General features: G+C 43.0%; 1 protein-coding gene across 2 annotated transcripts; it reads left to right on the top strand.

The window, feature by feature from the left end:
• Positions 1-998: 998 nt before the first annotated feature.
• ERO1A (endoplasmic reticulum oxidoreductase 1 alpha) lies at positions 999-24466 on the top strand (the record flags this gene model as incomplete). 2 transcript variants are annotated; one of them, XM_034769013.1, is given in 15 exon segments in its annotated part: positions 999-1118; positions 2683-2766; positions 4956-4994; positions 5442-5518; positions 5605-5678; positions 7048-7168; positions 13399-13445; positions 14841-14852; positions 16847-16873; positions 17053-17145; positions 18879-19125; positions 20034-20103; positions 20542-20628; positions 20838-20971; positions 23992-24466. In XM_034769013.1, coding segments are annotated over 15 exon segments (1293 nt in total), but the record flags the coding sequence as incomplete, so codon positions are not given.
• Positions 24467-27880: the final 3414 nt, after the last annotated feature.

Below are 27880 nucleotides of genomic sequence, written 5' to 3'. Positions count from 1 at the left end.
TCTGGCTCAGATGTTTGAACACTGAGTTGTTCACGTCCTACTCTGTCTACTTATTTGACATTGTGCAACTTCCTCTTTGAGCCAGCAATCTGCGTGCAGTAAGACCACAAATGAATCTGTCTTCTCGTGCGGTCTTAAACAAGCACTCAACAACAACACAGCCCACTGAGTTGCTTTGGAATGATGCAAGAAACGTTGGCTTTTTAAAATAGATTTACCATGAATGTGTTCTTGGATCTCTGTCATTGATAGCTGAAGAGATTCCATCACATTTTGTCCAGTTCCGATTAAATCAGCTAAATGGCAGCAACACAATTGCCTAAAAACAGTTTAATAAAGTGGTTTAATGGGACTTTATTTTGGCCGTTGTGAGTTCTGACGGTGGTATTGTTATTGCTTAATTGGTCTTGATGCAGGGGACTGGCACTCCTTCCAACCCTGAGATGCTACAGGGATTGTTGTCCTGTAAGAACCTAGGCAGGCAATTGCCATTGGTCTAGTTCTGGTAAAGTTCAGGGCCTTCAGCATCTTGCTGGATCAGGCCCTAAAATTGTACATATACAATGTATGTGGCCAAAGGAGTATATTTGTGTGCTTTGTAGCCAGGACAAGAGTGTATGTGTAATAATACAACTTAGTCAAATGTTTCAATCAGAATCTAAGATTTTTTTTTTTAAAAAGAGTGAAGTATTCATGAAATATCAGCTCTTCAGCAATACGCCAACTATGAATAAGTTTTGGAGAAATTCTTCCACAGAGATGTACAGACACCAAGATGTATTGTAAAAGTTCTCAAAGCTGTGTCTAAAAAAAATAGAAAACACCAAGCCAGGACAGCAGGGTTGAATGCTTGTTAATTCTAATTAACCTCCTTATCTGGTAACCTCTTAGGAAAAGTCTGGGAAGACAGTTTAGTATTCAATACTGTGCACTGTACTTAAAAATAGATCCTATGTTTTGTTCATATTATGCATCATATTTTATTTTTTATTCAACAGGTCACTGGTTACTTAGATGATTGCACCTGTGATGTTGAAACCATAGATACATTTAACAACAACAAGCTTTTTCCTAGATTAAATAAACTTCTGGAAAGTGACTACTTCAGACATTACAAGGTATTTTCATATTAGAAGATTATATTCATTGCCAAAAATACGCTGGGACTAGATAAGTAGTGTGTTTTTCTTATATGGAGATTTTAAAAAAAGTTATCAATTATCTTTTAATTCATGTATGCTTGTTTTAGGCACATGATCATAACAATTCAGGCTTTCATACTATTCGGAGGATCTTAATTTGAGCCAACATAGTCTTCAGATAAATTATATAAAGTTTTAAGAATTGCTTCCGAAGCATTTTTTTCCCCTTAAAGGCTTTAGTGGTAGAGCAAGGAAGTGGTTTTTATGCCAGGTGAAGTATGGAAAATATTTGCTGGGGCAAAAGTTGTGCAGTGAGAACAATATTTTGTTTGTACGCACGAAGAGGCGTTTAACAAGACCAAGCGAATTAGTCATTATAACTTCTATCCAGTTCTTAGTAAATTGATCCTTTACAGGCCAAATTCTGCCTGCAGTTACACCCATAACCTCTCTGGAGTTGCATGAATATAAGCAGTGTTGAATTTGTGCCTGGCACTTCTAGGTTTGGCAGCTCATAGCCCCAGCACCTCTGGGCTTGCGGCATCAGTTATGAATGTAAAAAAATTGCTTGAGCCCCGGCACCTCTTTCATTACAAATTAAGCACTGGCTCTAAGTGAGTGCAGAATTTGGCCATTTGTGCTTTAAAAAAGCTTTCTACCAGGGGAGCCAAAACATGAGGCAGTGTTTGAGTATTTGGCTGTAGTTTTGTATATTACTGTTTTAAAAAAAAATCATTCCATGTTAGGGTTGTTTAAAAGAGCACGACTTGGAGGTTAAGTATCAGAGGGGTAGCCGTGTTAGTCTGAATCTGTAAAAAGCAACAGAGGGTCCTGTGGCACCTTTTGAGACTAACAGAAGTACTGGGAGCATAAGCTTTCGTGGGTAAGAACCTCACTTCTTCAGATGCAAGTAATGGAAATCTCCAGAGGCAGGTATATATCAGTGTGGAGATAACGAGGTTAGTTCAATCAGGGAGGGTGAGGTGCTCTGCTAGCAGTTGAGGTGTGAACACCAAGGGAGGAGAAACTGTTTCTGTAGTTGGATAGCTATTCACAGTCTGTGTTTAATCCTGATCTGATGGTGTCAAATTTGCAAATGACTTGGAGGTTGATATTTTGAGGCAGATAAGGGGATAATTGAGAATTTGCTCTAGGCCTAGGAGCACCTAAGCAATGCCCTGAAAAATGCAATACCAAACGTCTGAAATCTTTAATGTCATCTGTAAGGTCACCGCAACTGAAAACATTTTTCGCGTGAGAGAGAGAAGTACAAAAATTTATCCTGAATCTTTTCACCAATGGTGAAGTTCACTCCTGTGTAGAAAGCCAGAGGATGGGCCATGCGTCACTTAAGCCCTTATAAAAGGGTGGATTGCTGGGTGCTGAGTTACACCCTAAATGAGAATTATTACAAAAGTTATGGCTTAGTTCTACTTCTAAGGTAACAAGTGTTATTAAATTAGGCCGTGGTTCATATAATTGGCATGGTTATGTGGATTTGTATAATATGTAATTATTTTTTATATACAATTCTTTATAGGTAAACCTAAAGAAACCTTGCCCTTTTTGGAATGACAGCAGTCACTGTGGGATAAGAGACTGCGCAGTAAAGCCTTGTGCATCTGTAAGTACACGAATCTATTCAGGTCCAGATTTGTAAAGGTATTTAGGCATTGTTGCTGTGCCCAGCACCTAAGTCTCATTTTCAAAAGGGATTCAGGCATTTAGGAGCCAAAATCACATTGACAGTCAGTGAAAATGAGACCTAGCTCCTAAATTGGCTAAGTGTTGCACGGCTGTGCACAGCAATATCTAAATACCTTTACAAATCTGGGCCACAGTAACTTGTTTCTTCTCTAGCCAATCTTTGCAGAGGACAGCAATCCACGCTTTTGCTTACTGTAGCTAACACAATTGTAGCTCTCTGATCAGGCTTATATAGATAAGTGCAGAGTTTCAAAAAGTTCCGTGAATAGAAGATTGTTGGGGGCGGAATAGATCTGGACAAGGAGGAGAAGTCTGGAGATAAATGTGAAAAGCGAGGGACATAAGCTTTTTTGTTAAAATATTATATGTTTGCTGTTGAAGAAAAAAATCCAGCATACATAACGTTGTTGTTTTAGTTGAATAAAAAAATGTTAATGTCTGTCTGGTGATGTTCTCCTCCTAATACAGCATGGCAAGAAAATCCTCCAAATATTAATGATTAACCTGTTGAATTGGAGATAGTTCACCTCCCAAAGACTTCATAAATATCTGCTTTAATTACTTTTAGTAAATGAAATAACCAAACAATCATTCGTTTTCTGATATAGTTGTAAAACTAATCTGAAAAGTTTTCAAAATATATCACTGTTTAAAAATGTATAGTGTGTCCCTTCTAAAAAGGAAACCTACATCTATATCTGAGTTGTGAAGAATATGTATTAAGGTTATAACAACCAACAAGACTGCACTTTTTTATGTAGAAAACTGTGATTAAATCAAGTCTTCCTGACTAGTGATTTAAAACATGATTTAAATCAAATCCATCCTGGATGAAAGCAGTCAAAAGAATCTAGTACTCTAAAGGTAGAAGGCTGCCTGGTATGAGCTGATTCTATTTAGATTATATTTTCCGTGTCACTATAGTTAATTTTCACGTATCCTTAAAAAGCACAGTGTGCATTTCAGTAATCTTGCCTAGGAAGAGAATTGGCTTTTCTTCCCTGGATAGCCATGTTGTAACATCTCAAATACAGAGGTAGGGAGGCCTGATTAACAGGAAATATACCAGCTGATGTAACCCTAAAACATTCCAGTTCAGGAAGAATTATCACCCACTCACACATACTGTGTAATCTGCTACATTTGGCTAATTTCGTCTTCCTTCTTCCCCCTCCTCCCAAAAAGACAACATTTAATATTAATTACTTATTGGCTTTTCTGTGGCACTCTCCTCCATAATATCTGAGTGCCTCACAAATGTTAATGAATTAGCCTCCCAGCATCCCTATGGGATAAGAAAGCAAGCATTATTAAAGAGACTTGGGGCCTGATTCTGGTGTACGCTAAGCCCCCTTACATTACTATGGCAGCAGAGAGGAGCCTAAATGTAAATGAGAATAAGACCCTAAAGGAAATGCCTAAGATTAAGAAGGATGTTGATAAATTGGAGAGGGTCCAGAGAAGAGCCATGAGAATGATCAAAGGAATCGAAAACATGACTTATAGTGATAGACTCAAAGAGCTCAATATATTTATCTTAACAAAGAGAAGGTTAAGAGGTGACTTGATTAGTCTATACCTACCTACATGGGGAACAAATATTTAATAATGGGCACTTCATTGTAGCAGAGAACATATAACACAATCCAAAGGCTGGAAGTTGAAGCTAGATAATTTGAGACTGGAAATCAGATGTACATTTTTAACCGTGAGAGAAATTAACCTTTGGAACAATTGACCCAGGGTCGTGGTGGATCCTCCATCACTGACAATTTTTCAATCAAGGTGGGATGTTCTTCTAAGAGCTCTGCTCTAGGAATTATTTTGGGGAAGTTCTATGGCCTGCGCTATACAGGAGGTCAGACTAGATGATCACAATGGTCCTTTCTGGCTGTGGAATCTATGAATCACACAGGCAATCTAGGGAGGAGTCAGGAATTGAGCCCAGATCTCTTGAATCCCAGTCCAGTGCCTTAATCCTAAAACCACGTTGCCCCTCTAATTAATTTTACTGAAAGATTTTTGGTCAGTTTCCTGAAATTAGACTAGACGACCACATCAGCACGATGGCTAAAACGTGTCTCAGTTTTATATCTTGCATTTCAGAACGAAGTCCCTGGTGGAGCTGAATCTGCAAGCTATAAGGTATGTGTGTCTGTATGAATGGTATAACTTGTGACTGTTATATTTCACTACAGCTGATACAAACCTCTCTAATCAGGTTGACATCAAGTGTACCGCACAAATAACCTCTGTTCCTCCTGACAATTGCTGTTTAGAATATTGCCCCTTTTTAATGTCACAGCGCTCAGAAAACTACTTCCCATTCAAAACAACTAAATTCTTGGAGTTTCAGAAGTTGCCACTGGGGACTTTTGAGGTGAAATCCAAAATTATCACCACAATCGCATGGGCCTCTAAACATCTTCAAATACCCTGCTCCTTTGTAGAAATACAGGTTAAGATGAAATGTTGACAGACAATTGTGAGCTTTAGGTGCTCAGCACCTTTGAAAACCAGATCAAATACTTTAATGGATGTGGGGAAGGATTTTAAATGCAGAAAATCAGCTATTTCCTCTTTGCCTTCTAGTATTCAGAAGAAGCCAGTAAACATGATGGAGAATGTGAGGAGGCTAAGAGACTTGGCGCCGTTAATGAATCTTTGAGGTATAATTTAATTCAATAAATCATTACGTTTGTCATAAAGAAAAATTAATATTGACTCTCAAACTGTCTCTCTTTATTCTCTGTAGCGAGGAAACCCAGCGAGCCATGCTTCAGTGGACCCAGCATGAAGATTCTTCAGACAACTTTTGTGAAGCTGATGGTATGAGGCTCTGTCTAGTGTGAATGATTTTGTGACACTATTTAAACAAAGGCTGATTGCAAAGTCTGAAATCTTTGTAAAAATTTAAGCTGTGGAATAATATACTAGTAAGTCTGAATTCTTTGTGTTTAATCTTTATTTGTACTTTTTTTGAAGAGATGCAAGAAGAACGATCCCTTGTCAAATTTGCTGCAGTGGTAAACGTGACCTTCCATATTCCTTAACTCTGTAATGGTTCAGACAAAGGTCCTGTTTACACTATGGGTGCTTCAGCAGCACAGCAATGGTACTGTGGCTATGCCACTGTAGTGCTGTTTCCCATAGCCACGGAAGGGGTTTTTCTGTTATTGTAGGAACTCAACCTCCATAGGTGACAGTAGCTAGAGTGATGGAAGCATTCTACGCCGTCTACACTGGGGGTTAGAACTTCTTAGCTACGGTGCTCAAGGGTGCAAATTTTTCACCCCCCTGAATCCCACGCTATATCAGCCTAACTTTTAAGTGTAGATTAAGTGAAAGTGAAATACTCTGTACTTCATAGACTCCTTTGCCCCTGGAAACATTCCAGCTGGCAGTACCGAGTCCTGGAAAGCTGTCTCCCTGTAACAGGGTGTGTGCATGTACACGTGCTGTGTAATGCAGGCTCCTTTCTGTAAAAATGGGTCCGCTGATCTTTGCAGTTTCATTAAAGTGGCAACTAACTATCTTTTGGAACGCAAATGTTTCAGGTTTCCGAACAGACACGCAGGTTTTAACTTTCATTTTTCAGGGTTTTCAGTGGATTCACAGTGTGGCTCAAACTTGAAACTAGAAGACAGGTAAGGGTGTGTCTATGCTGCAAATGAAGGTGTGATTGTAGCACAGGTAGACGCACCTGTGCCAGCACGAGGAGCAATAGGCTAACGTTCCCCGGTGCCCTGGTTCTGGGTACAGGCTCAGGTTGCTAGCCTGCGCTCAAGACCATGTTGCTATTGTTACCTGTGCTAGCTAGATTAAAGCTACCATGGGTGTACCTACCTGTGTTACAGTCACAGCTTCCCTTGCTGTGTGTAGACGTAGCCTACATATTGGTTGTTAAGGGCCAGATTCTGAAACCTTACTCATTTAATACTCCTCTTTCAATATATTCCTGTTGCTTTCAGTGGGGCTACTAGGGTGAGCCGATGTCTTGATATTAGGAACTTTGTGCAACTATACCCCACCTTCCCCGAAAAAAAAGAAGGGTCCTGATTTTTCACACTTGCTCTCTGGTCCCCTAGGGGCTATTCAAAGGAGATGGTATCCGTGTGAATCAAGGTGGCAAAATCTGACCCTGAGTTTGTAGTTTCTTCACTTCCTTTTATCCTCAACTAAGGCCTTCCCTTCACAGATATACAGTCTCCTGATGCAGAGTATGTGGATTTACTCCTGAATCCTGAACGCTACACGGGTTACAAAGGACCAGAGGCTTGGAAGATCTGGAACAGCATTTACGAGGAGAACTGTTTCAAGTATGTGGTTTGAGAGAGTCTCTCTGCGTGCTTTGGTTACTACTCATTGCGCACAAATACGTTTGATCAGATAAAAACTTCCCCCACAAATTCTAAGGCAATTGTTTAAGTAGGGGAGGTTCTGTGAAGGTTGCTGGAAAATGTCCATTCTTGTCTTCAGGATTTGTGTGTAATATTTTTAGCTATCTTTTTCCTGGTCACACCAATCAATGTTGCTGATTAAAGACATGGCAGCTGCTCCAATGCCATATGGTAGGATCTGAGCATCACCCCTTGGTCCCAGGCTGGCTAAGAACCCTGCACAGACAGGGTCTTCAGCTGCAGAACAGGGGGATTCCTTCCCATTGCTCTCCACTAATCCTGGTTGACTCACTGGGTGGTACTGATGGGTCTTGAAGGAGTCATGGCCAAGCTGCATCTGCTGGAAGGTGGATTGCTACAATCTGGGGATTGTTGAAACTCTGAGAGGATCTGGGACAATCTTTTCAGTGGAGTTGCATCACCATTAACTACTGTGGTGACTCACCCCCAGAGTCATTAAATCTGTGTTTGTTGGACTGGTACAGTGGGGAGGTAATGGCTTTATTGAAGATTTGTCACCCCTTCCTTCTAGTGAAAGGCTGAGAGAGCCCTGTAGGCATGTCTGAGTCCTCCAGCAAACTAGGCAAGACCAGATTTGACATTTCTGGTTTTTCAAAGGTGTGTTTGTGTGTGCGTGTTGTGTTGCCTTCCTGCTTATTGCATGCTGTTACTGTTAGCTTCCTGGTTTCTGCATTCTGAACTCAGTGTTTCAGTTTTTGTGTGTGTGCATGCACGCACACACGTAGCATTGGCTATGTGAAGTTACTCAGGGCTTGCTGCTACATACCTTCCAATTGGAGTGTTATGTTTTGTTCAGAATGTGGCTAACTTAACTGGTCCATGGTTATTACATGTCCTGATTGACCACCTACCTGTGTGTCTTGCTTCGATTTCCCTGTGATTCGGGATTGCTGTTCTGTGGTATATAGTAGTGTAACATTATGGCCACAAGGGTTTCTATTCTGCGGCCCATGCTGCCTACACATTCTTCACCTGTTAACTGGCGATAGTTCCGAAACTTCCAGACAGAGTATGTGCAGATTACCCTTGCTGCAGAACTGCTTTGTGCCATGATGGCATTGATATTTATGATGAACTCCCGGAGCCCAAGTCCTTCTTTGATGTAGCTATGCAGCACCTCAATGATATTTTGGGCCTGGAGATTGTTCTGCTAAAGAGGAAAATGTTTTTTCAAGTTTGCCAGCAGCCCAACGAAACTGTATGTGAGTTTGCATGTTGTGTGCAGCAGGTGGCCCAGGATTGTGAATTTGGGGACGTTATGATTAGTGTAGCCAATGACCTCCTGGGTGAATGGTTTTTGGCCAAAGATGCTAGAACTCTTGGCTTTTGATGCCACGGTTGCTAAGAGTGGAACATTTGAGGGGGCTCACCCTGAAAGGGTTCTGTGTCTCTGACTGCTGCTACCCTCGTATCTACACCAGGGGCAGGCAAACTTTTTGGCCTGAGGGCAGCATCGGGTTTTGGAAATTGTATGGAGGGCCGGTTAGGGGAGGCTGTGCCTTCCTGAACAGGCAGGCGTGGCCCGGCCCCCGCTCCCTATCCCCCCCCCCCCCCGCTTCTTGCCCCTGACACCCTCCAAGGACTCCTGCCCCATCCAACCCCCCTGTTCCCTGACTGCCCCCCCCCCGGGACCCCTGCCCCCATTCAACCCCCTGTTCCCTGCCCTCTGACTGCCTCGCCCCCTCCCCCTGAACTCCTCTCTATCCAACCCCTCCACTCCCTGCCCCCTTACCATGCTGCCTGGAGCACCGGTGGCTGGCAGTGCTACAGCCGTGCCGCCCGACTGGAGCCAGCCACGCACCGCGCAGCACAGAGCACTGGGTCAGGCCGGGCTCTGCAGCTGCGCTGTCCCAGGAGCTTGCAGCCCCGCCATCCAGAGCATTGCGCTGGTGGTGCCGTGAACTGAGGCTGCAGGGGAGCAGGAACAGCAGGGGAGGGGCCGGAGGCGAGCCTCGCAGGGCAGGAGCTCAGGGGCCGGGCAGGAGCGTCCCGTGGGCCGGATGTGGCCCGCGGGCCATAGTTTGCCCACCTCTGGTCTACACTTAAACTGTCAGCTGTTCCTTCTACTTCCGTCGCTCAGAGTCGTACAGCGCTACCTACTCCCACACCCTGGTCTCAGCCGTGAAAGTTTCCAGCTCCTCACTGTTTCTGCTGTGGTAGTAAGGGTCACTTGGCCAGTTTCCTTGCCTGCCTGGCTACAACTGCGAAGTGCTGGGCTTGTGGGAAGGAAGGACACTTTCAGTTAGTGTGCCATGGTACACAGGTTCACAATACTGTAAATGTGGAGCCGCAGGAGACCGCCTTTACTGGGGACCTTGATGTTTCCTTTGATACAGTCTTCTTGTGTGGCAAGGTGCTGGAGTGGGTATCCGGTATTGTAGAAATTAATGGTTCACCACTGAAGTGCATGGTGGAGTGCTGAAGTTAATGTTCTCCCCTCTGGGTTAGTTCATAATCTGGCCATTTGCCTCACTACAGTGGTGAGAAAAGCTTTGCAGACAGTGAGTGGAGCTGTGTGTTCTACAAAGCCTGTGCTGCAAAGTTTTACGTTAGTAAAGATGCTGCTGCGAATGCCGTTCCATTGTTCTGTGATCTGTGCTTACAGCGTGGTATGATGCAGGAATTCGCACAGGACACCTTGGGTGTGATTATGTTGGCTAGAATAGAAGGGGATACCCAATGTACCATTCAGACACACCAGGTTTTATTTAATGGTGATGATGTTCTCTCAATGGGATATGCCCACTTTCTGCAGCTGGATTCAAATGCCAAGCCCTTTGCATCACCTGCATGTCATGTACCTCCTGCATTTGTGGACAAGATCCAAGCAGCGCATGAAAGATAATGGTATCCTGCGGGAGGCGGAAGGGCCTATGGAAATGGAGCCCCCTCCCAAGGTGATCGGACACAAAAAGAATGACGACATTTGACTGTGCGCAGATTTTAGGGCACTTAATAAGTAGGTGAAACGGGAGCAGTTTCGATTGCCAACCTTCAAAGAGGTGACCTGCTGAGTAAATCCCGGATTTTCTCTCTGTTGGATAACTGATCTGGTTATTAGCAAATACCTGTGGCTGAAAGTTTGCAGTTGTTATTGACTTTCAGCATGTCATTTGGGAGGTACTGCTATCAACAACTCCCTTTTGGGTGAGTCTCTGCTCCGGAGGTATTTCAGAGACTGGTGTCTCAGCTCCTTGATAATATCTAGGTTACATGTTGATATTTGGATGGCATTCTCATGGTTGCTAAGAGTCCTCCTGAGCATAATGCTGTTCTGGACCAGGGCTAACCCAACTCCAACAAGCTGGCATAAAGTTGAATGCGGCCAAGTGCAGTTTTGCAGAAGATGATGTAGGTTTTCTAGGGCGTTCTCTGTCGGCCGATGGTGTGAAACTGGCACCTGAATGGGCTACAAGCTGTTGCTTTGCTACCATTACCCACAGATGGTAGCCATTTACGTTTGATCCTTGGCCTACCTTGAAACATAGGTGGTCATGCACTGCCCCATTTTAGTACCTTTGCCAAGCCACTGTGGGGTTTAACCCAGGGCCGGTTGGTGTGGATTGAAGAGGCAAAGCAGGCCTTTGAAACCCTGAGTCATGCCCTCTGTAGTATCCAATCATATGCTTATATTGATCCAAAAAAGTCAGTAGTGATTCAGTGTGATCCATGCAATTGGGGACTGGGCCTAGTTCTGCTCCAGGAGGGATGGCTGGTTATATTTGCCTCCCATACTCTCATCCCAATGGAAACAAAATATTCCCAGATGGAGCGAGAATTCTTGGCATGGTTTTTGCTATTGTACCCTTCAAAGTCTACTTAGTGGGGAGACATTTTACATTAGAAACTGATCATTTGCCTCTTTGCCAAATCTGTCATAAAGTCATTGGCCTGCTGCAGCTTCACTCTCAGCGGTGGTTTCTTCAGTTGCAGCAGAAGGACTTGAATTTGGTGCGTATCAAAGGAAGACGTCATTTGCTTGCTGATGTTCATTTGAGAAATTCTGCTGCGGTGGTGCCCTTGTGTGCAGAAACAGCAAAGTACACCCGATGCTTTTTACTGAAAGATCTGCCCGTTGAACTAGGGCAGACCACGGATGCTAAACTGTGCAAGATGGTACATGCTGTACAGGCGGCTTGGATGGACCCGATCCTTAAGAGAACTTTGTCTAGATTCTACAAAATTTGTTCTGAGCTCATGGTGAAGACATGTGCTACTCAACATATCGTATGCAGAGAAGCCCAGGTGATTGTCCCAGCAGCGTTGCGACACACAATCCTAGATGTGGCCCGTGAAGGACATTCTGAGAGTTACACATGAAGGAACAAATGCACATTGATGCTGGGTGGCCAGGGTTGCACTCAGACATTGAGCGTCAGATGAAGGCAGGCTGAGCATGCACAATGCATAGATCAACTGCTCCTCCAGCCCCTTTGAAACCAATAGTCCTAGACACATCATGGCAGAGACTTGCAGTAAGATATTATTGGCCCCTCAGTTGCACTGTGTGGCTACACGCTGTTGACGGTTATGGAGTATTACTGACATTACCCCTTTGCGTTCATAAATTCATAAGGCACCTCAAAGGAGCTCGTTTCTTGCCTAGGCATTTAATTTGCAATGTTTGGCCTACCAGGGAGCCTTGTTTCAGATCATGGGACACTTTGTATCGAGAGTTTGGAGGCGAGGATTGGTACAGCACATTATAAATTTGCTGTGTACCCTCCGCAAGGAAATGGGATAGCGGAGAGACTGCATCGGACTCTGAAGAAGCGTGTAGCTCGCATACTTTTGAGTCATGGTTTATAGCAGGGGTCGGCAACCTTTCAGAAGCGGGGTGCCGAGTCTTCATTTATTCACTCTAATTTAAGGTTTCGTGTGCCAGTCATACATTGTAACATTTTTAGAAGGTCTCTTTCCATAAGTCTGTAGTATATATAACTAAACTATTATTGTATGGAAAGTAAATAAGGTTTTTAAAATGTTTAAGAAGCTTCATTTAAAATTAAATTAAAATACAGAGCCCCCCGGACCGGTGGCCAGGACCTGGGCAGTGTGAGTGCCACTGAAAATCGGCTGGCATGCCGCAGGTTGCCTACCCGTGGTTTATAGGATATTTGGAGTACACCTCATGAATGTCCTGTAGAAACCCCTTTCTATCATCTCTTCAGCTGACCTATGAGGGCCAACTTGTCTATGCTGACAGAAAAGGTTCATCCCACCTCTTTGCCATCCTCAAAGCTGATGGGACTAGGAAATACGCGAGTTTCAGAAAGCGTATCCATGCACGACTCCATGCATTCTATCCTGGACACGTGGTGTATGGTAGGCAAGGATCTGGAAGCGTTTTTGATACTCATGGCATGATGTTACGGGTTGCAGGGTACGGAGTGTGGCGAGTGTGTTTATCACACGGAGAATGTGTTGTTAACCAGCGAGAGAGATAGTGCCTACTGACAGGGAAATGGAGAGGGAGGAGGACACTCCTTTCTGTGTGTGACGATGTCACGTGGCCAGTTGGGGAAGTTGAGCTGAATCTGAGGTATAACCTACAGGATCACCTAGTGCCTCTGGCAAGGTACTGCTGAACTTCTGGGGAGAAGAGAAGGAAACTGTATGTATGTGTGTGGGGGTGTTTTGCCTTCCTGCTTATTGCTTCCTGAACTCAGTGTTCTAGTTCCTGCTCCTGGGTGTGAGTAGTGTTGGGTGTGTGCGGGGTTACTCAAAGCCTGCTGCTACATACCTGCTCTTCGGACTGTTGTTATGTTTTGTTCAGACTGTTGCTGACTTAACCGGTTCATGGTTATTACATGTGTTGATTGACCACCGGCCTGTATGTCTTGCTTCGATTTCCTTGTGTTCTGGGATTGCTGTTGTGGGGCATATCAGAGCGTAACAAAAGGATTTTTTTTTTTTTTTTGGTTTGGTTTGTTTTTTTTTGGTGATGCATAAAAGAAAATCCAAACAGGGCACAATTCCTCTTTTTTTCTGTGTTGCCACCACCTTGAGATCTGTATGGGCAGAGGAAACAGTTCAACGCCAGTCTGGGTTGTTTTGTCTTTCATGAATGTTTTTGCAGAGTCAAGTGGCTGTTACATATTCCCTATTTAAATTATTTTGTCTCTTAGGCCTCGGACCATAGAAAGACCTTTAAATCCTTTGGCTTCTGGCAGAGGTGAGTCATTTATTCGTCCCACTAAGCTATTTGGCAGCCCATGAATTTTTGGTGGCGGTAATGATGAAAGCTATTTATGCTGGCTCTATGAATTAAAAAGAAAAATAGTTTAGATCAAGCCTAGAACCGTGTGTGTACCATAAAGGGCATTGCGGAGGGAGGATGTTTTTGCGTGGTAACCGCTTAGGAAAAACGGTCTGAGTCGGCACCATTGAAATCAACGTGAGCTTGGACGTTGACTAGGAACAGGATTGGTTTATGGGCACTCACTTTTTATACTTGAAGTTGCCAAGGGCATTTGAGAATGTCCCTATGAAATAAGGCCTCCATTGTATTAGCCTCTTTACAGACCTCTAGTAAGAGATGGACCCTGCCCTAGGGGTTATGATATAAATCGTCAAGATGGACAAAGGGTGGCAAGGAGAACAGAGTCAGAGAGAGGTGAAGTGACCCAGGACATGCAGCCGCTCAGTTGCAGAGTTAGGGATAGAACCCAGGTCTCCTGACACCCAGTCTAATACCCTATTCACTAGACCACACCACCTCTCTCCTCTTCGTTTGAAATCTAACCCCGTTGGTCATGCTCGCTCTTACTATGAAAGCCTGAAAAAATATTTGCCCAATTGCAGCAGTCCAGGCATCTGTGTTGACAGCTAATTTCCACCATCTTAGGAGTTAGCAAAAGAAAAGTCTAGGGACTAGGTTTTCACTTGTCACTTGGTTTAAGAGAATCTGAATTCTGTCCACAAAAGCTCCTGCAATTCATTCATGAATAAAATGAGAGTAAGCTCAAAGAGCAGTGTAGCCGGACAAAACAGACAAAGGAAAATAAAATAAGAGTGCCGCCTTCTGATGATCTCATTGTATTGTATGTGTAACTTCAGCTTTGTCTTGTCCACATGAGAAATTAAGTGAAGAAATCCTCATTTTGCAGATGAGGTACACAAAGATTGACCCATTGAGGTCAATGTGAGTCTTCCCTTAGACGTGAATGGGCTTTGGATAGGTCCCTAAATCACTTACCCAAGTCACGTGGGAAGTCTGTGGCAGAGGTGGAAAGAGGAAAGCAGGTCACCTATCTTCCAGTCCTGTGCTCACTAATCCCATGATCATTTTTCTTCCCCCCAAAGCCCTTGGGAGTGATCTTAATACCTTGTAGCAGTTACTTCCGTTCTAGTCCGATTCTTTCAAAGCACTCTGCTCATCTTGTACCTTTACTCTGCCGGCTTGAGATAATCTATCATGCACGTATAGAATGCTTTTAAACACTGCTAACACTATTTATTCTCTTGTCTGAGCCGATTTAACAACTATAAATGAATAATCTTTGCACTTTGGAATTAATTCTAGTGATGTAATTTGTTGTTGTTTCTTCCCTCCACCCCCCTTCCCCAGGAGGAGATGATGGTGAGTGACTTGTGTTGATTTTTTTTCCCCTGACCACAACAGAAATGGATACAGAACTTTTGCTTCTTCCGCTTCCACGATCTGAAGAGTTAGCATAGTCAGCAAGGCAAGCACAGTAATCATTCAAGCAAAAATGGGAATAGTCTTGAAATCTTCCTGTTCAGTTTCTCTTGCATGGATCTATTTAGTTTTATAGCTACTATCTGCTTAGCTTAACAAAGAGACAGTTAAGGGGTGACTGGGCCACTCTGTAAGTATCTACCTGGGGAACAAATATGTAACAACGGGCTCTTCAACCTAGCAGAGAAAGGTCTAACAATCCAATGGCTGGAAGTTGAAGCTAGACAAATTCAGACTGGAAATAAGGTGTAAACTTTTAACTGTGAGAATAATTAACTACGGGAACAACTAATTAAGAGTCCTGGTGGATTCTCCACCACTGACCATTTTTAAATGAAGATTGGATGTTTTTCTAAAAAATCCGCTGTAGGAATTATTGTGGGGGGGGAAGTTCTCTGACTTGTGTGTTATACAGGAGATCAGACTAGATGTTTACAATGGTTCTTTCTGGCCTTGGAATCTAGGAATCTCTGCGACTCCTCAAGAGAACATGCCCCATCCTTGAGGCTAACAGCCTTTGGGCAGGGTTTTCAAAAGAGCCAGAGAGTTTTAGGTGCACAGGTTCCTGGATCAACTGTGGGGCTAAAAATAGCAGTTTAGCTGCTCGGGCTGGAGCCCAGACTCTGGGACTCTTCCCCCTGGCTGGATTTCAGAGCCCGGGCTCCAGCGAGAGCCTGAACGTCTGCATAGCTATTCTTAGCTCCGCAGCCCGAGGGAGTTGACCCGGGCTTGGAGACTTGCCACCTTGGGTCTTTTTTTGCTGTGTAGACAAGCCCCCCAGTGCTCTTCAAAACCCCATCCCATAAGACCTGGACGGGGCAGGGTGTGTTTTGTGCCTCTGTTCATGCTAGTTCTGCTGTGGCAGAGGGAGCTGCTTTTACGTGAAGTAATGCCATAAGAATGGGGATTTTCACAGGACCCTAAACACCCAGCATCACTGAAAGTCAATAGCAGCTGGCACCTATCTCACGCTTTCAAGGGCTCGCTGCTGTGAGATGCCAAAATGCCCTCAACTCCTATTGCCTTCAAAGCTGAGGGCGCTGTATACATCGTAGGAGTATTTAGCGCCTTGCAGGACTCAGACCTGCGCACATGCTCTGCCTGTTGTCCTTCCTTTGTGCCCTGTGGCTTGTTTCTCTCTGCATTTTCTTCCATCACCCAGCAGCGAGCAAATACGAAGTCCCGGTTTATGAGACCGCTGTAGATCGCACTGACCTTTGCATTGTTTTTATTTCTCTGATAGAATGCTGTGTCTTCTGTCAGTAATAAAACCGTTCGTTTGTTCCCTCTTCCCCTCCCAAAAAGGGATGCAAGCTGTGGCCCACCACTTCCCCTGGGGTTGGGTATTCTTCTGCAATTCAGTGCTCCCAGCTCCTGCTGATATGGGTGGAAAAGACGCTAGACGTTGCGTTGCTACAATGTCAGTAGCCTATCTTTAGCTGCTAGCAAATGCCGAGTCTGACATCGGTGTCCGTCACCTGCGAGGCCCTTTCAACGGGGTTTTGTGTGCCCTCTCTTGGAAACACCTGCCCCGATCCTGCAATCCTGCCCGTGCAGTCTCACCGAAGTCATTGCAGCTCTGCATTGATTGGTTCAGGGGTCTGGCCGGGGTGTTCTGATTGGCAGAGTATCACCTTAGCCTGTGCAGCAATCCTACTGTGACCCCAAAACCAGCTGTGAGGTTATGACAAGAATTACCTAATAGGAACCGAGATGCATGGATTCCCTCTTAGCCTGTAACTTTTTCCTAATTGTTTTGTGCGCTGAGGACAGCACTGAACAAATTTGTAACGTGTTTTAGGCGATTTATTTTGGTCAATGTGCAAAATTTTCCTTGTCAAAGCTCTCGTGACTGTTTGTTTCTTCATTTCCAGGGAATTCATTTTACAGTTGGCTGGAAGGTAATGGTTTGTTTTGGTTTTTTTTTGTGAGTGATACAAAATGGACTTTCTGTGGTGGTGATGTGGGGAGCGGGGCATTAATGGCCAAAGCAAACTGTGATTAAATTAGATCTCTGATAACAGCAAGGGAAGGAAATTCAGACATTATTATTTTACATATCGACTCGTTTTCCTTTCAGGCCTCTGCGTAGAAAAGAGAGCTTTCTACAAACTCATTTCTGGCCTACATGCAAGCATCAACATCCATCTGAGCGCCAGGTACCTCTTGCAAGGTGGGTGTGACTTTCTGCCGTGTGTCGCTAAGAGCCAGGCTGCTTCTGCAGGCAGCTGAGATGGGAATTGACTTTCACTGCTTAGTAAAATACTAGCTGGTAGCCCATTTCAGCAGGGTTTGGGTCCAGCTTCGCTCTCCTTCTCCTCTCCCTTCGTTCCTCTCCTTCTTCCCTTATGCACAGATGACAGCTGGGTGTGGAAAGAAGACGCGCGTGGTTTGGGTAGACAATTATCCAAATGCCTTTCAACGTCTTAATTTTTTAAAAATTTAATTGGAAACCAAAACCAAAAAATTCAAACCCTAAATTAGGCTCCTGAATCCGTATTTGGGCACCTGAATCAAAACTGGCACATGCTCGGGAGTGCGGAGCAGCCACGTATCTCTGCTGAATGGAGCTGCCGGCATTCCGCACCTTGTACTGAACTGCCTGAATGGGGCTCACTTTAGGCACTCCGGTTTGAAAATGCCTGGCCTTTGCCCCTGACACTCCTCCAGATTCTCATCACAGCTCACTTTGGAGTAACTTTCCACCTCTGACCCAGCCTTGCCCGCCAATCTGGTTAACCCTTCATGCTTTGTTCAATTACAGTAAGTTTAGCAGCAATTTCTTGCAGAGATTCTGATCTGTTAAGATTTTCCAAGATTCTCTAACTTTTCCCAGGACATGTACGCTGCTTTTCTTGAGGTACCTAAATATGGACTGAGGTGCCTGAGTTTAGACACCCAGCTTTGAAAATTTTGGTCCATACTTCTCAGTAGCGTGATTCAAATGACCTCTGACTCCTCAGAATTGGCCAAGAATTGTAATACACTGCTTGTACAGACAGACAACTGCACACATTACAGGATTCCTTAAGACTTATTAGTACAACAGTTCTTGTTTAACAGACTCTCTGGTTAAGTGTCTATAACCTGCGACAACAGTGTGTCTTTATCCCACACTATGTGTCAGTTAGCCACCAGATGATGGTTACATCTCTGACCATTTGTATGTAGTTTCTCTGTTTACAGACTTTTTTTAGGAGCTTGAACACTAAAACTATTTTCACTAGTCCTCATTTGGACAAATCACTTTTTATTTTGCTGCACGTCTAGTTAAAAAGGCAGCATAAAACCTCTCTGTGCACTGACATCACTCATTTCATCCAGGAATGCCTGCAGCTCGGGGTCCAGCATTCATTGCAACAAGAATGAAACAAGAAGCTCACTCTGTCTTCCTGCACAGGAAGTCATCCCATAACAAAGATGTGTCTTTGAATTTTGCAATGAATTAATGGTTTTTGAGGGTAGGAATGAAGAGACAAAGGAAATTGGGGCATCAATCAATGTATGCTGAACTAAGAGATCAGTGGAGTGGATACTGCTAAGGCCTCGCATTCATGCAAATTACACCATCTTAACTAAAGTTGTTTTAAAAACAGATTGAATTACCCAGGGGGTTGCATCAGTTTAGATATGCATAGATCAGTTTAAAACTGGTTAACTTGATTTAGGTTGTACCTGTAAATTTACCAATATAAGCCAGTAAAATGATTTAAGAATGTCCACACAGGGCTTTATAGGAAGTTAGGTTTTAAATCGGTATAAAAAGCTAGGGCAACTTTGTGTATGGACCAGGTCTGAGTGTTGTAAACATTAAATTTAACTTTAACCATGTGCAGGGCATAGTGGGAGAGAAGTTTACTGCCGAATTTTCAAAGCTACTCTTTCCCCTTTCTTCTCCTCTCTCAGATACGTGGTCGGGGACAAAGTGGGGACACAACATTACTGAGTTTCAGCACAGATTTGATGAAGTCCTTACTCAAGGAGAAGGTCCCAAGAGGCTCAAGAACCTGTATTTCCTCTACCTAATTGAATTACGGGCAATGTCGAAAGTTCTGCCATTCTTTGAGCGTCCAGGATTCCAGTTGTTCACGGGGAATGAAAACAGAGACAGAGAAATCAAAAACCAACTGCTGGAAATCCTTCACCTAACCAAGTAAATAATGCTGGAAAGGGAATAGTGAGCAGCTATGAATATGTCTTATTCTCTCCTCCTTAATGTTTTAGAAAATAAGATTTTTTTTCTGTAGTGCGATGGTATGGTTCAGCTAATGATATTATTATTATTCCAGTGTACTCACAGTAACAATCATACCTAGCTCTCACATAGAGCTTTTCATCAGTAGATCTCAAGGTGCTTCACATTCTTGTAATGTATTTAACTTCATACCCCCCCACCCCCACCCCCCGTGGGACAGGGCAGTTCTGTTAGCACAGAGAGGCTAAGTGGCTTGACCGGGTATTTGAATTCAAACGGTCAAACCAGGTACTAACCCCACTGGTTAATAGTTCAGGTTGTCTTTAAGCTTTCGCAGAACTGAGTTTAATAACTGTCTAGTCGTCACTTCTGAAACTTACTTTCTATCTGACTGATCTGCGGAACTCTAGTATAGCTTTACGTTTCAGTCCAAAATCATTTTAAACATCTAAAAAGAGATGGTCGTGGATATAGGGCAAGACTCTAATATTGGATGTATGGGATAGGTCTGTTAACTCAGATTAGAATCTGGCCCTTGGTCTCATAGAGGGAGATGCTGTAGTTCGTCAGTTTCCCATGCCCGGTCTCCTATTGTTCGTGACTGAGACATGGATAACTCATTTTTATTATAAAAATGAGGTTTGCTATGAGAATTTTAAGTGCATACAGTAGATTTAAATGATGAGATTCAGAGCCCAAATGACTTTTGAAAATGGAATTTAGACTCCTAAGTGACTTAGGTGTCTAATTGCCTTTGACTTTCAATGAGATTTAGGAGCCAAAGTGCCTAAATCACTTGAACATGGGGTGTAAGCTCCTGTCATTTAGGGATTTTTGCAAATTTCACCCTGTTTGTCTTGCTTCAGGTCTTTCCCTTTGCACTTTGATGAAAACTCCTTTTTTGCCGGAAATAAAAAGGAAGCTGCTAAACTAAAGGTAATTGTTCATCTTGTACCCCCCCCTTCCTCAAACTACTTGCTGACAGGATAAAGTACTTCTCACGTTGGGTTATCAGACTGAATATGACATCATAAGACATGGATATNATAAAGTACTTCTCACGTTGGGTTATCAGACTGAATATGACATCATAAGACATGGATATGCTTAAGTTACTAGACCAGAAATATCCAACTGGAGTAAACATAGACACTAGTTTTCTTAGCACTTCTGATAATGGTAGAAAGCTCAGATGCACCACAAAACCTCTCTGGGAAATGGGTACATGTAGGGTACAGCCTGCCTGATAGAGCCCCTAATACCTGAAAGCATTTCCTTAGGCACTAACTAATCAACATGTGATTTTTAAATCTCTTAATAACCATGTAACAATGATGTTTTGTATTTAAAAGTCCTACTATTTTTTTTTTTTAGGAGGAATTTAGGCTCCATTTTAGGAATATTTCAAGAATTATGGACTGCGTTGGGTGTTTAAAATGTCGCCTTTGGGGAAAGCTGCAAGTAAGTCCAATAAGCAATTTGTTCTATTTGTACAGCACCTAGCACTGGGGTCCTGGTCCATGACTGGGGCTCCTAGGTGTTACTGCAACATACACTCAAGTTAAGATGACTGTTGTTTGTATTAATCTGTTCAAATAAAGTGATGGGAAATGAAGTTAATTTGCTCATTAAATGGCACACTTACTACTGTTTGGTTTTATACTGCACAGACTCAGGGCTTGGGTACGGTGTTGAAGATCCTCTTTTCACAAAAACTGATAGAAAACATGCCAGAAAGTGGCCCCTCTTATGGATTCCAGCTAACGAGACAAGAAATCGTCTCCTTCTTCAATGCTTTTGGAAGGTTAGTTTAAAATTCTGTGTGTTGCTTTTTTCCAATCTAAAATGTAAGGTGGTGCATACAAATTAAAAAAAAAAAAAACAGGAGTACTTGTGGCACCTTAGAGACTAACAAATTTATTAGAGCATAAGCTTTCGTGGACTACAGAAGAAGTGGGCTGTAGTCCACGAAAGCTTATGCTCTAATAAATTTGTTAGTCTCTAAGGTGCCACAAGTACTCCTGTTTTTTTTGAGGATACAGACTAACACGGCTGCTACTCTGAAATAAAAAAAAGTGTACTGTGATTAATAACTGCGGTGTTAACTCTTTAACATCTGATCGGACTTCTTGATAATGACACTTAGAAACTTCAGTTGATTGTGTTGATATTGTTTAAAGTAGGAATAAGCAACAATATTTTCTGTGATTTAAAGTTAATGCTCAACGCTCTCATATGAAGAATTCAGAAGTCAGTACGAAATTGCATGCATCTGTTTTAGGAACACATTGTCCTTCAACAAAGGTACCCGTTATCAGGCCTGTTTAGCGTGGAGGCTGACCTTAAAGCTTCTAAGTTGTTTTAAAAGTAAATTGGTACAGTCTGTTTGCAAGAGTTCTATTTAACAGGCATCCATCAATTAGGCTCTTTGGGAGCTGGGGAGGTTTGTTTGGCAGTAGCTGTGGAAAAAAGAAGCCTTTCAAAAGAGAGACGTTTTGGTTACACGCTGCCCCTTTTGTTCTGTTAACAGGTCTGGAGTTCTTCGCTGGCTAACAGGTTTTCTGTGAGATTCTTTGCACCAAGTTGCTGACTTTTAAAGTTTCGTAGTCCTGGTTTATAGCTAAATTAATTTCAAACCAAGCCTGTGAGTTTTATCCCCTGTAACGCCAGTTGGTAGCATATGGCAGGGGGAAAACTCCAGGGTAGAAAAGTTGGTCTGGAAAACATTAAGCACTTTCCTCAGCGGGTTGACATTTTTCCGCTTGTGCTGAGAGGCAAAAGAATAAACCACTCAGTGCTGCTACCATCCTTTTTAGAAGGGTAAAAGCAACTCCAGTTTGCTTTTTAATGTGTGGATTTAATGGTACCTTAGAAAACAGCTTGTCTGAAACTGGGAGCACTCCACAGGGGTGAATATTTCCAAGGGAAGCTGATTCATGACGCTGAGATTCTCCCCCCTCCCCCCCATGTCCTTTTATGTGCTAAAGTACCATGAAGGAGTGTCAACCCCAGTATGAAGCTATATCCAGCAATAAGGGGCTTTCATTCCACTTTCTCTTCCCATCTATATGGGCTGGAAGTGCTTTGTAAAACAAACCTTTAACTACATCACGACAAACTGAAATGTTCTTTACTCCATCATATGTTTGTAAATGGCCTTCAAATCAGCTAGTCGGTATCCTCTATTTCAGTTTTCAGAGTAGCAGCCGTGTTAGTGTGTATCCGCAAAAAGAAGAACAGGAGTACTTGTGGCACCTTAGAGACTAACAAATTTATTAGAGCATAAGCTTTCGTGGACTACAGCCCACTTCTTCGGATGCATATAGAATGGAACATATATTGAGGAGATATATATACACTCATACAGAGAGCATAAACAGGTGGGAGTTGTCTTAATTAATTGGCCTCTCAGAGTTGGTAAGACAACTCCCACCTGTTTATGCTCTCTGTATGAGTGTATATATATCTCCTCAATATATGTTCCATTCTATATGCATCCGAAGAAGTGGGCTGTAGTCCACGAAAGCTTATGCTCTAATAAATGTGTTAGTCTCTAAGGTGCCACAAGTACTCCTGTTCCTCTATTTCAGTGGTTCCCAAACTGGGGTTCATGAACCCCTGGGGGTTTGCTAAATGTTACTGGGGGTTTTCGGGGGGGGGGGGGAATTCCCTAATGGTGGACAGAGCTGTCCCTAGGGACCCCGGGCAGCATGGGGCCAGCAGCCCAGAGCCCCTGGACTTCCAGGAACTAAGCAGACCAAAGCAAGCACATCTATCACACTGAGGAGATTTAAACTTCAAGACTCCTTATAAGAAATAGAAAGGGAGGTGGATATTTTTTGCTGTTTTTAAAATTATTATGAAGAACAAGTTTAAGCTTTGTTGTAACGTGCATTGTTTGCCTGGACTGCTCAAGACCTGAATGTTTGTGTAGAAGAAACTTTGAGTAGGCTTCTTAAATACCTTCCTGCTGTTTCACATCTGATACTCCTTGATGAAACATAGGAGCCTTGTCTTATAACAGGCTTATTCAAAGTGATACAAGCTACGAAAGTGAGGTCTTGGAAGTGTGGTGCTGTTTTCATAATGTAATAAAAATACTGTAATGATAAATAATTAATAGTGTGTAATAAGCATGTCATAAAAGCAAATTTTATATTTCCAAGATCACGGCTTTTATAATTTATACTCAGGTAAAGGAGAAAATCCCTGGAAGAAATCCTTTTTTAGGAGAGGGTTTGCGAGACTTGACATTTTAGTGAAAGGGGTTCACAGGTTGTTAAAGTTTGGGAACCACTGCTCTATTTGAAACAAGAATACAATGAAGGAGCATACATTGCTGTAAAAATATGGGAAGTTAAGCAAGGGACTTGCCCTGGTGGTTTTCTCACTGCTGCCAAACCTCCAGTAGCGAAGTGCATTTTGCAATAAAATGACTTGGTGTGCGCAGTTCAGAAACTTTTAAAATAAACACCAGTTTATCTGTAAGTTGTTTTGACAACCCCTCTGAATGGCTGTTTTAATTGTATAGTTGGCTTCATGACCACCTCTGTTGAGCAGGCGTATTTGACCACACCTTAGCTAACGTTCTATTTATGAAGGGTCCGCTTCTCTTACCACGATTGAGAACGTATAAAAATTTACATCTGGCTTTAAAATGAGTCAGCAAAACTTGTTTCAGTTCCATAATCCCTTTAACATGCAGAATCCTTAGCTGCAAGAACTGTTTTCTAATATTTGCATTTATAGAAAAACATTTAAAATGAGATCTTTTGTGTATTTTAGATTTCTCTTAACTTTTTTCCTCCCTTCTCTTGCATGCAGGATTTCAACTAGCGTTAAAGAGCTGGAAAACTTCAAGAACTTGTTACGAAATGTGCAGTGAATTTGTCTGACAGAAAAAGACTTTGATGACCTTTTTTATTCTGTTTTCCATAAAACAGAGGAAAATCAGATTTCCTTCACACTTCAGGCAACCGAAAAAGGAAAAGACACTGGAAGAACTCTTCACTTTACAGAATGATTGTGTCAGTGACCTGCTGAGACCAAATCTTTTGTACAAAGAAGCTGCTTTTTGTAACGGGGTGGGGTGGGGAAGAAAGATTTGATTATGTATAAAGTAAAATGATCAATTTTTATTTTTTGAAGATAATTTTGAATGGTTGACTAATGATTAAATATGTGCTGCACTCCTTCCTTGGATAAAACTTACCTATTTTTGTCTGCCTTTGGAAATTGACAATGTTGGTGAAAATGTGACACTGGACAAACACAGAAATACACATGCAGTAACTCACTAGCGGTTGTCTGTGTTCCATAGTTTCTTCCAGACGCCAGCATTTAAGTTGTTTTAAAGGCAACATTTTGTGAGGGTGTAAAATAGAAAAACTCTTCCCTTGGTGCAGTCCTGGGGCAAACTACAGGATAGCTTGGAGGATGCACCTAAACTTCATGGTTGATGCTATAAAGGACAACTGCTCTGTGTCCCTCTAAGACTTTGTCTACAGGAGAAAGCTGCACTAAATGAACTAAAGGTGTGATTCTAAAGCAGTGTGGATGCACTTTATTTCAGTTTTAAACCAGGCTTGTTGCAGTTTAGCTAACGTCAGTCAGGAATCAGTTTGAGCTAAACTGCTATAAGTGATCACGCAGAGGTTTGCATTAATTTAAATCCATTTAAAAAACCCAGTTAAAGTGAAACTGGTGAAACCCTGTGTAGACAAAGCCTAAAACAGTATTTTGCTCTGACTACACTTTCCCCTTAACCCTATTTTAGAAGGGTAGTTAGAGTACAATGTGCTGAGTCTGATACTCCTAGTCAAATCCAGAATGGTTCTGTACAAACGAATCTCAGTGCATCAGCAATCACTGCAGGTCTTAAAGGTTGCCAGACACTTCTTCCCTAGAGGCTGAGATGAGACTTTTACATCTCCCTCAGCAGGTGAGAAATTTCTAGTGTAATTCCCGGGGAATTACAGACCAGTCACTATCTTTACCTGGAAAGATAGTGGAGCAAATGATTAAGCAATCAGTTTGCAAATATCTAGAAGATAAGGTGATAAGTAACAGTCAGCATGGATTTGTCGAGAACAAATCGTGTCAAACCAACCTGATAGCTTCCTTTGGCCTTGGCTACACTCAGGACTTTCCAGCGCTGCTGTGAAGCGCGAGTGTAGTTGCGCTGCCAGAGCTCTCTCGCAGCGCTGTATGTACTCCACACCACTGTACTCACTGCACGGGTGTGTGTGTGTGTGTGTGTGTGTTTTCACACCCCTGAGCGCAGCAAGTTGCAGCGCTGTACAGTGCCAGTGTAGCTAAGGCCTTTGACAAGGTAACAAGCCTTGTGGATGGGGGGGAAGTGGTAGATGTGGTATAACTTGATTTTAGTAAGGCTTTTGATACGGTCTCATATGACCTCATAAACAAACTAGGGAAATGCAACCTAGATGGAGCTACTCTAAGGTGGGTGCAAAACTGGTTGGAAAACCATTCCCAGAGAGTAGTTATCAGTGGTTCACAGTCACGGTAGAAGGGAATAACGAGTGGGGTCCCACAGGGATCGGTTCTGGGTCTGGTTCTGTTCAGTATCTTCGTCAACGATTTAGATAATGGCATAGAGAGTACACTTATAAAGTTTGCAGATGATACCAAGCTGAGAGGAGTTGCAAGTGCTTTGGAGGATAGGATTAAAATTAAAATGTTCTGGAAAAACTGGAGAAATGGTCTGAAGTAAATAGGATGAAATTCAATAAGGACAAATGCAAAGTACTCCATTTACAACAATCAATTGCATACATACAAAATGGGAAATGACGGCCTAAGGAGGAGTACTGCGGGAAGAGATCTGGGGGTCATAACAGATCATAAGCTAAATATGAGTCAGTGTAATACTTGCAGGGGGGAAAAAAAAAACAAAAACTAATTCTGGGATGTATTAGCAGGACCATTATAAGTAAGACATGAAAAGTAATTCTTCTGCTCTACTCTGCCCTGATTAGGCCTCAGCTGGAGTATTGCGTCCAGTTCTGGGCGCCACATTTCAGGAAAGATGTGGACAAACTGAACGAATTCCAGAGAAGAGCGACAAAAATGATTAAAGATCTAGAAAATGTGACCTACGAGGGAAGATTGAAAAAAATTGGGTTTGTTTAGTCTGGAAAAGAGACAACTGAGGGGACATACCTTTTCAAGCACATAAAAGGTTGTTACAAGGAGGAGGGAGAAAAATTATTATTGTTAATCTAAGGATAGGACAAGAAGCAATGGGCTTAAATTGCAGCAAGGCAGGTTTAGGTTGGATATTAGGAAAAAAAACTTCCTGTCAGGGTGGTTAAGCACTGGAATAAGTTGCCTAGGGAGGTTGTGGAATCTCCATCATTGGGGATTTTTAAGAGCAGGTTAGACAAACACCTGTCAGGGATGGTCTAGATAATACCTAAGCCTGCCATGATTGCAGGGGACTGGACCGCTTGAGGTCCCTTCCAGTCCTATGATTCTACATACCAACAAGGTGCTGGGAAAAGGGATGCCAGGGTTTGCCCCAAGAGTGCTATCTCTGGGCCCTGGGTTTCATTCTCAATATGCCTTACATTGGCTAGTATGTGCCTGAAGTTTGGATTTCCCACAAGCTGCTCTCAGGATGGGGGAACATTCTTTTTCTCTGCTCCACCACCTGGCATGTACAGGGAAGAAGTGTTTGAGCACACGTCTCCTCTCTTACTCATAGTCTCTGAGCAACAGCATTTTGCCATTCAAGATTTGTACTGGTTCCTAGCTCTCCAATAACTGCAACAGGTCAGAGTATGTTTCACTCTGGAAAACTGAGCAACTGTAGGCCTGAATCTTCCACCATTGTTAGTTGGAAAAAGCAATTCTTTCCCAAACCGGGAATGCACTGAGAAGATCTTTGTCAAGTGCAGAGCCCCTACTCTCACTCACATTTTTTCTGAGCAGCAGCGGCGGCAAAATTGGGTAGAACCTGCTCGGTTCCCCTCCTCTGCTGCCAACCCTCAATGTTTCCTGCTCCTGACAGCCACATGTATTTTTTTTCAAGCCCTGGCTTTCAACTAACCTCCATCACATCTGGCAACATCCACCACTGGGTTTCATTGTCCAATGCAACCAACCACTGGTTAAACACAGTTCCTGGAAGGAAATCACTTCAGTCTTTCACTGTTTGATGATGGCAGCAGCAGCTAGGGTTATGTGCCAAACTCCACTCCCTTAGGGAAAGGGAGGAAAACAGGTGGATTTTTTTAAGTTACCATCAAGTTTTCTGCTGTCAAGGTAGTGACTGAGCATGCAAGTTCTGTTCTACCACCATGAGTGGGCCTGTGTCAGGAGTAGGGCAGGCTGCTTCTATGCAACAGCCACCAATCATTGTGATTTCCATCGCTAGGCAATGCAGGAAAGGATGGACATGGAATGCTCTTTGAGCCAAGAGCTAAGCCCAGCCTTTGTTACATTGACCATGGTTAGCAGGGTGGTGTCACTGGGCTAGGTCCTGTATCAGCACAAAGTTGCAACAGGCCCTGCTCTGGAGAGCTTAGAATCTAAATAGGCCCGATAGGGGAAGGGGAAAACACATGAGCAGCAGGAGGGTGGCCACGGGCAAGGTAGTGCCATGGTTTATGGGGGAGGGGGGGCGGGGTTTAGTTAGGAAGGGATCAGCAGAAGAGGGGACCATTTGAGGGAAGTGGGACTTTGAGGGAAG

The sequence above is a fragment of the Trachemys scripta genome, chromosome 4 (assembly GCF_013100865.1).
Source record: "Trachemys scripta elegans isolate TJP31775 chromosome 4, CAS_Tse_1.0, whole genome shotgun sequence".
NCBI lineage: Eukaryota > Metazoa > Chordata > Testudines > Emydidae > Trachemys > Trachemys scripta.
Note: the sequence above shows the minus strand (reverse complement) of the source record. Positions and strands in the feature narration are given on the sequence as shown.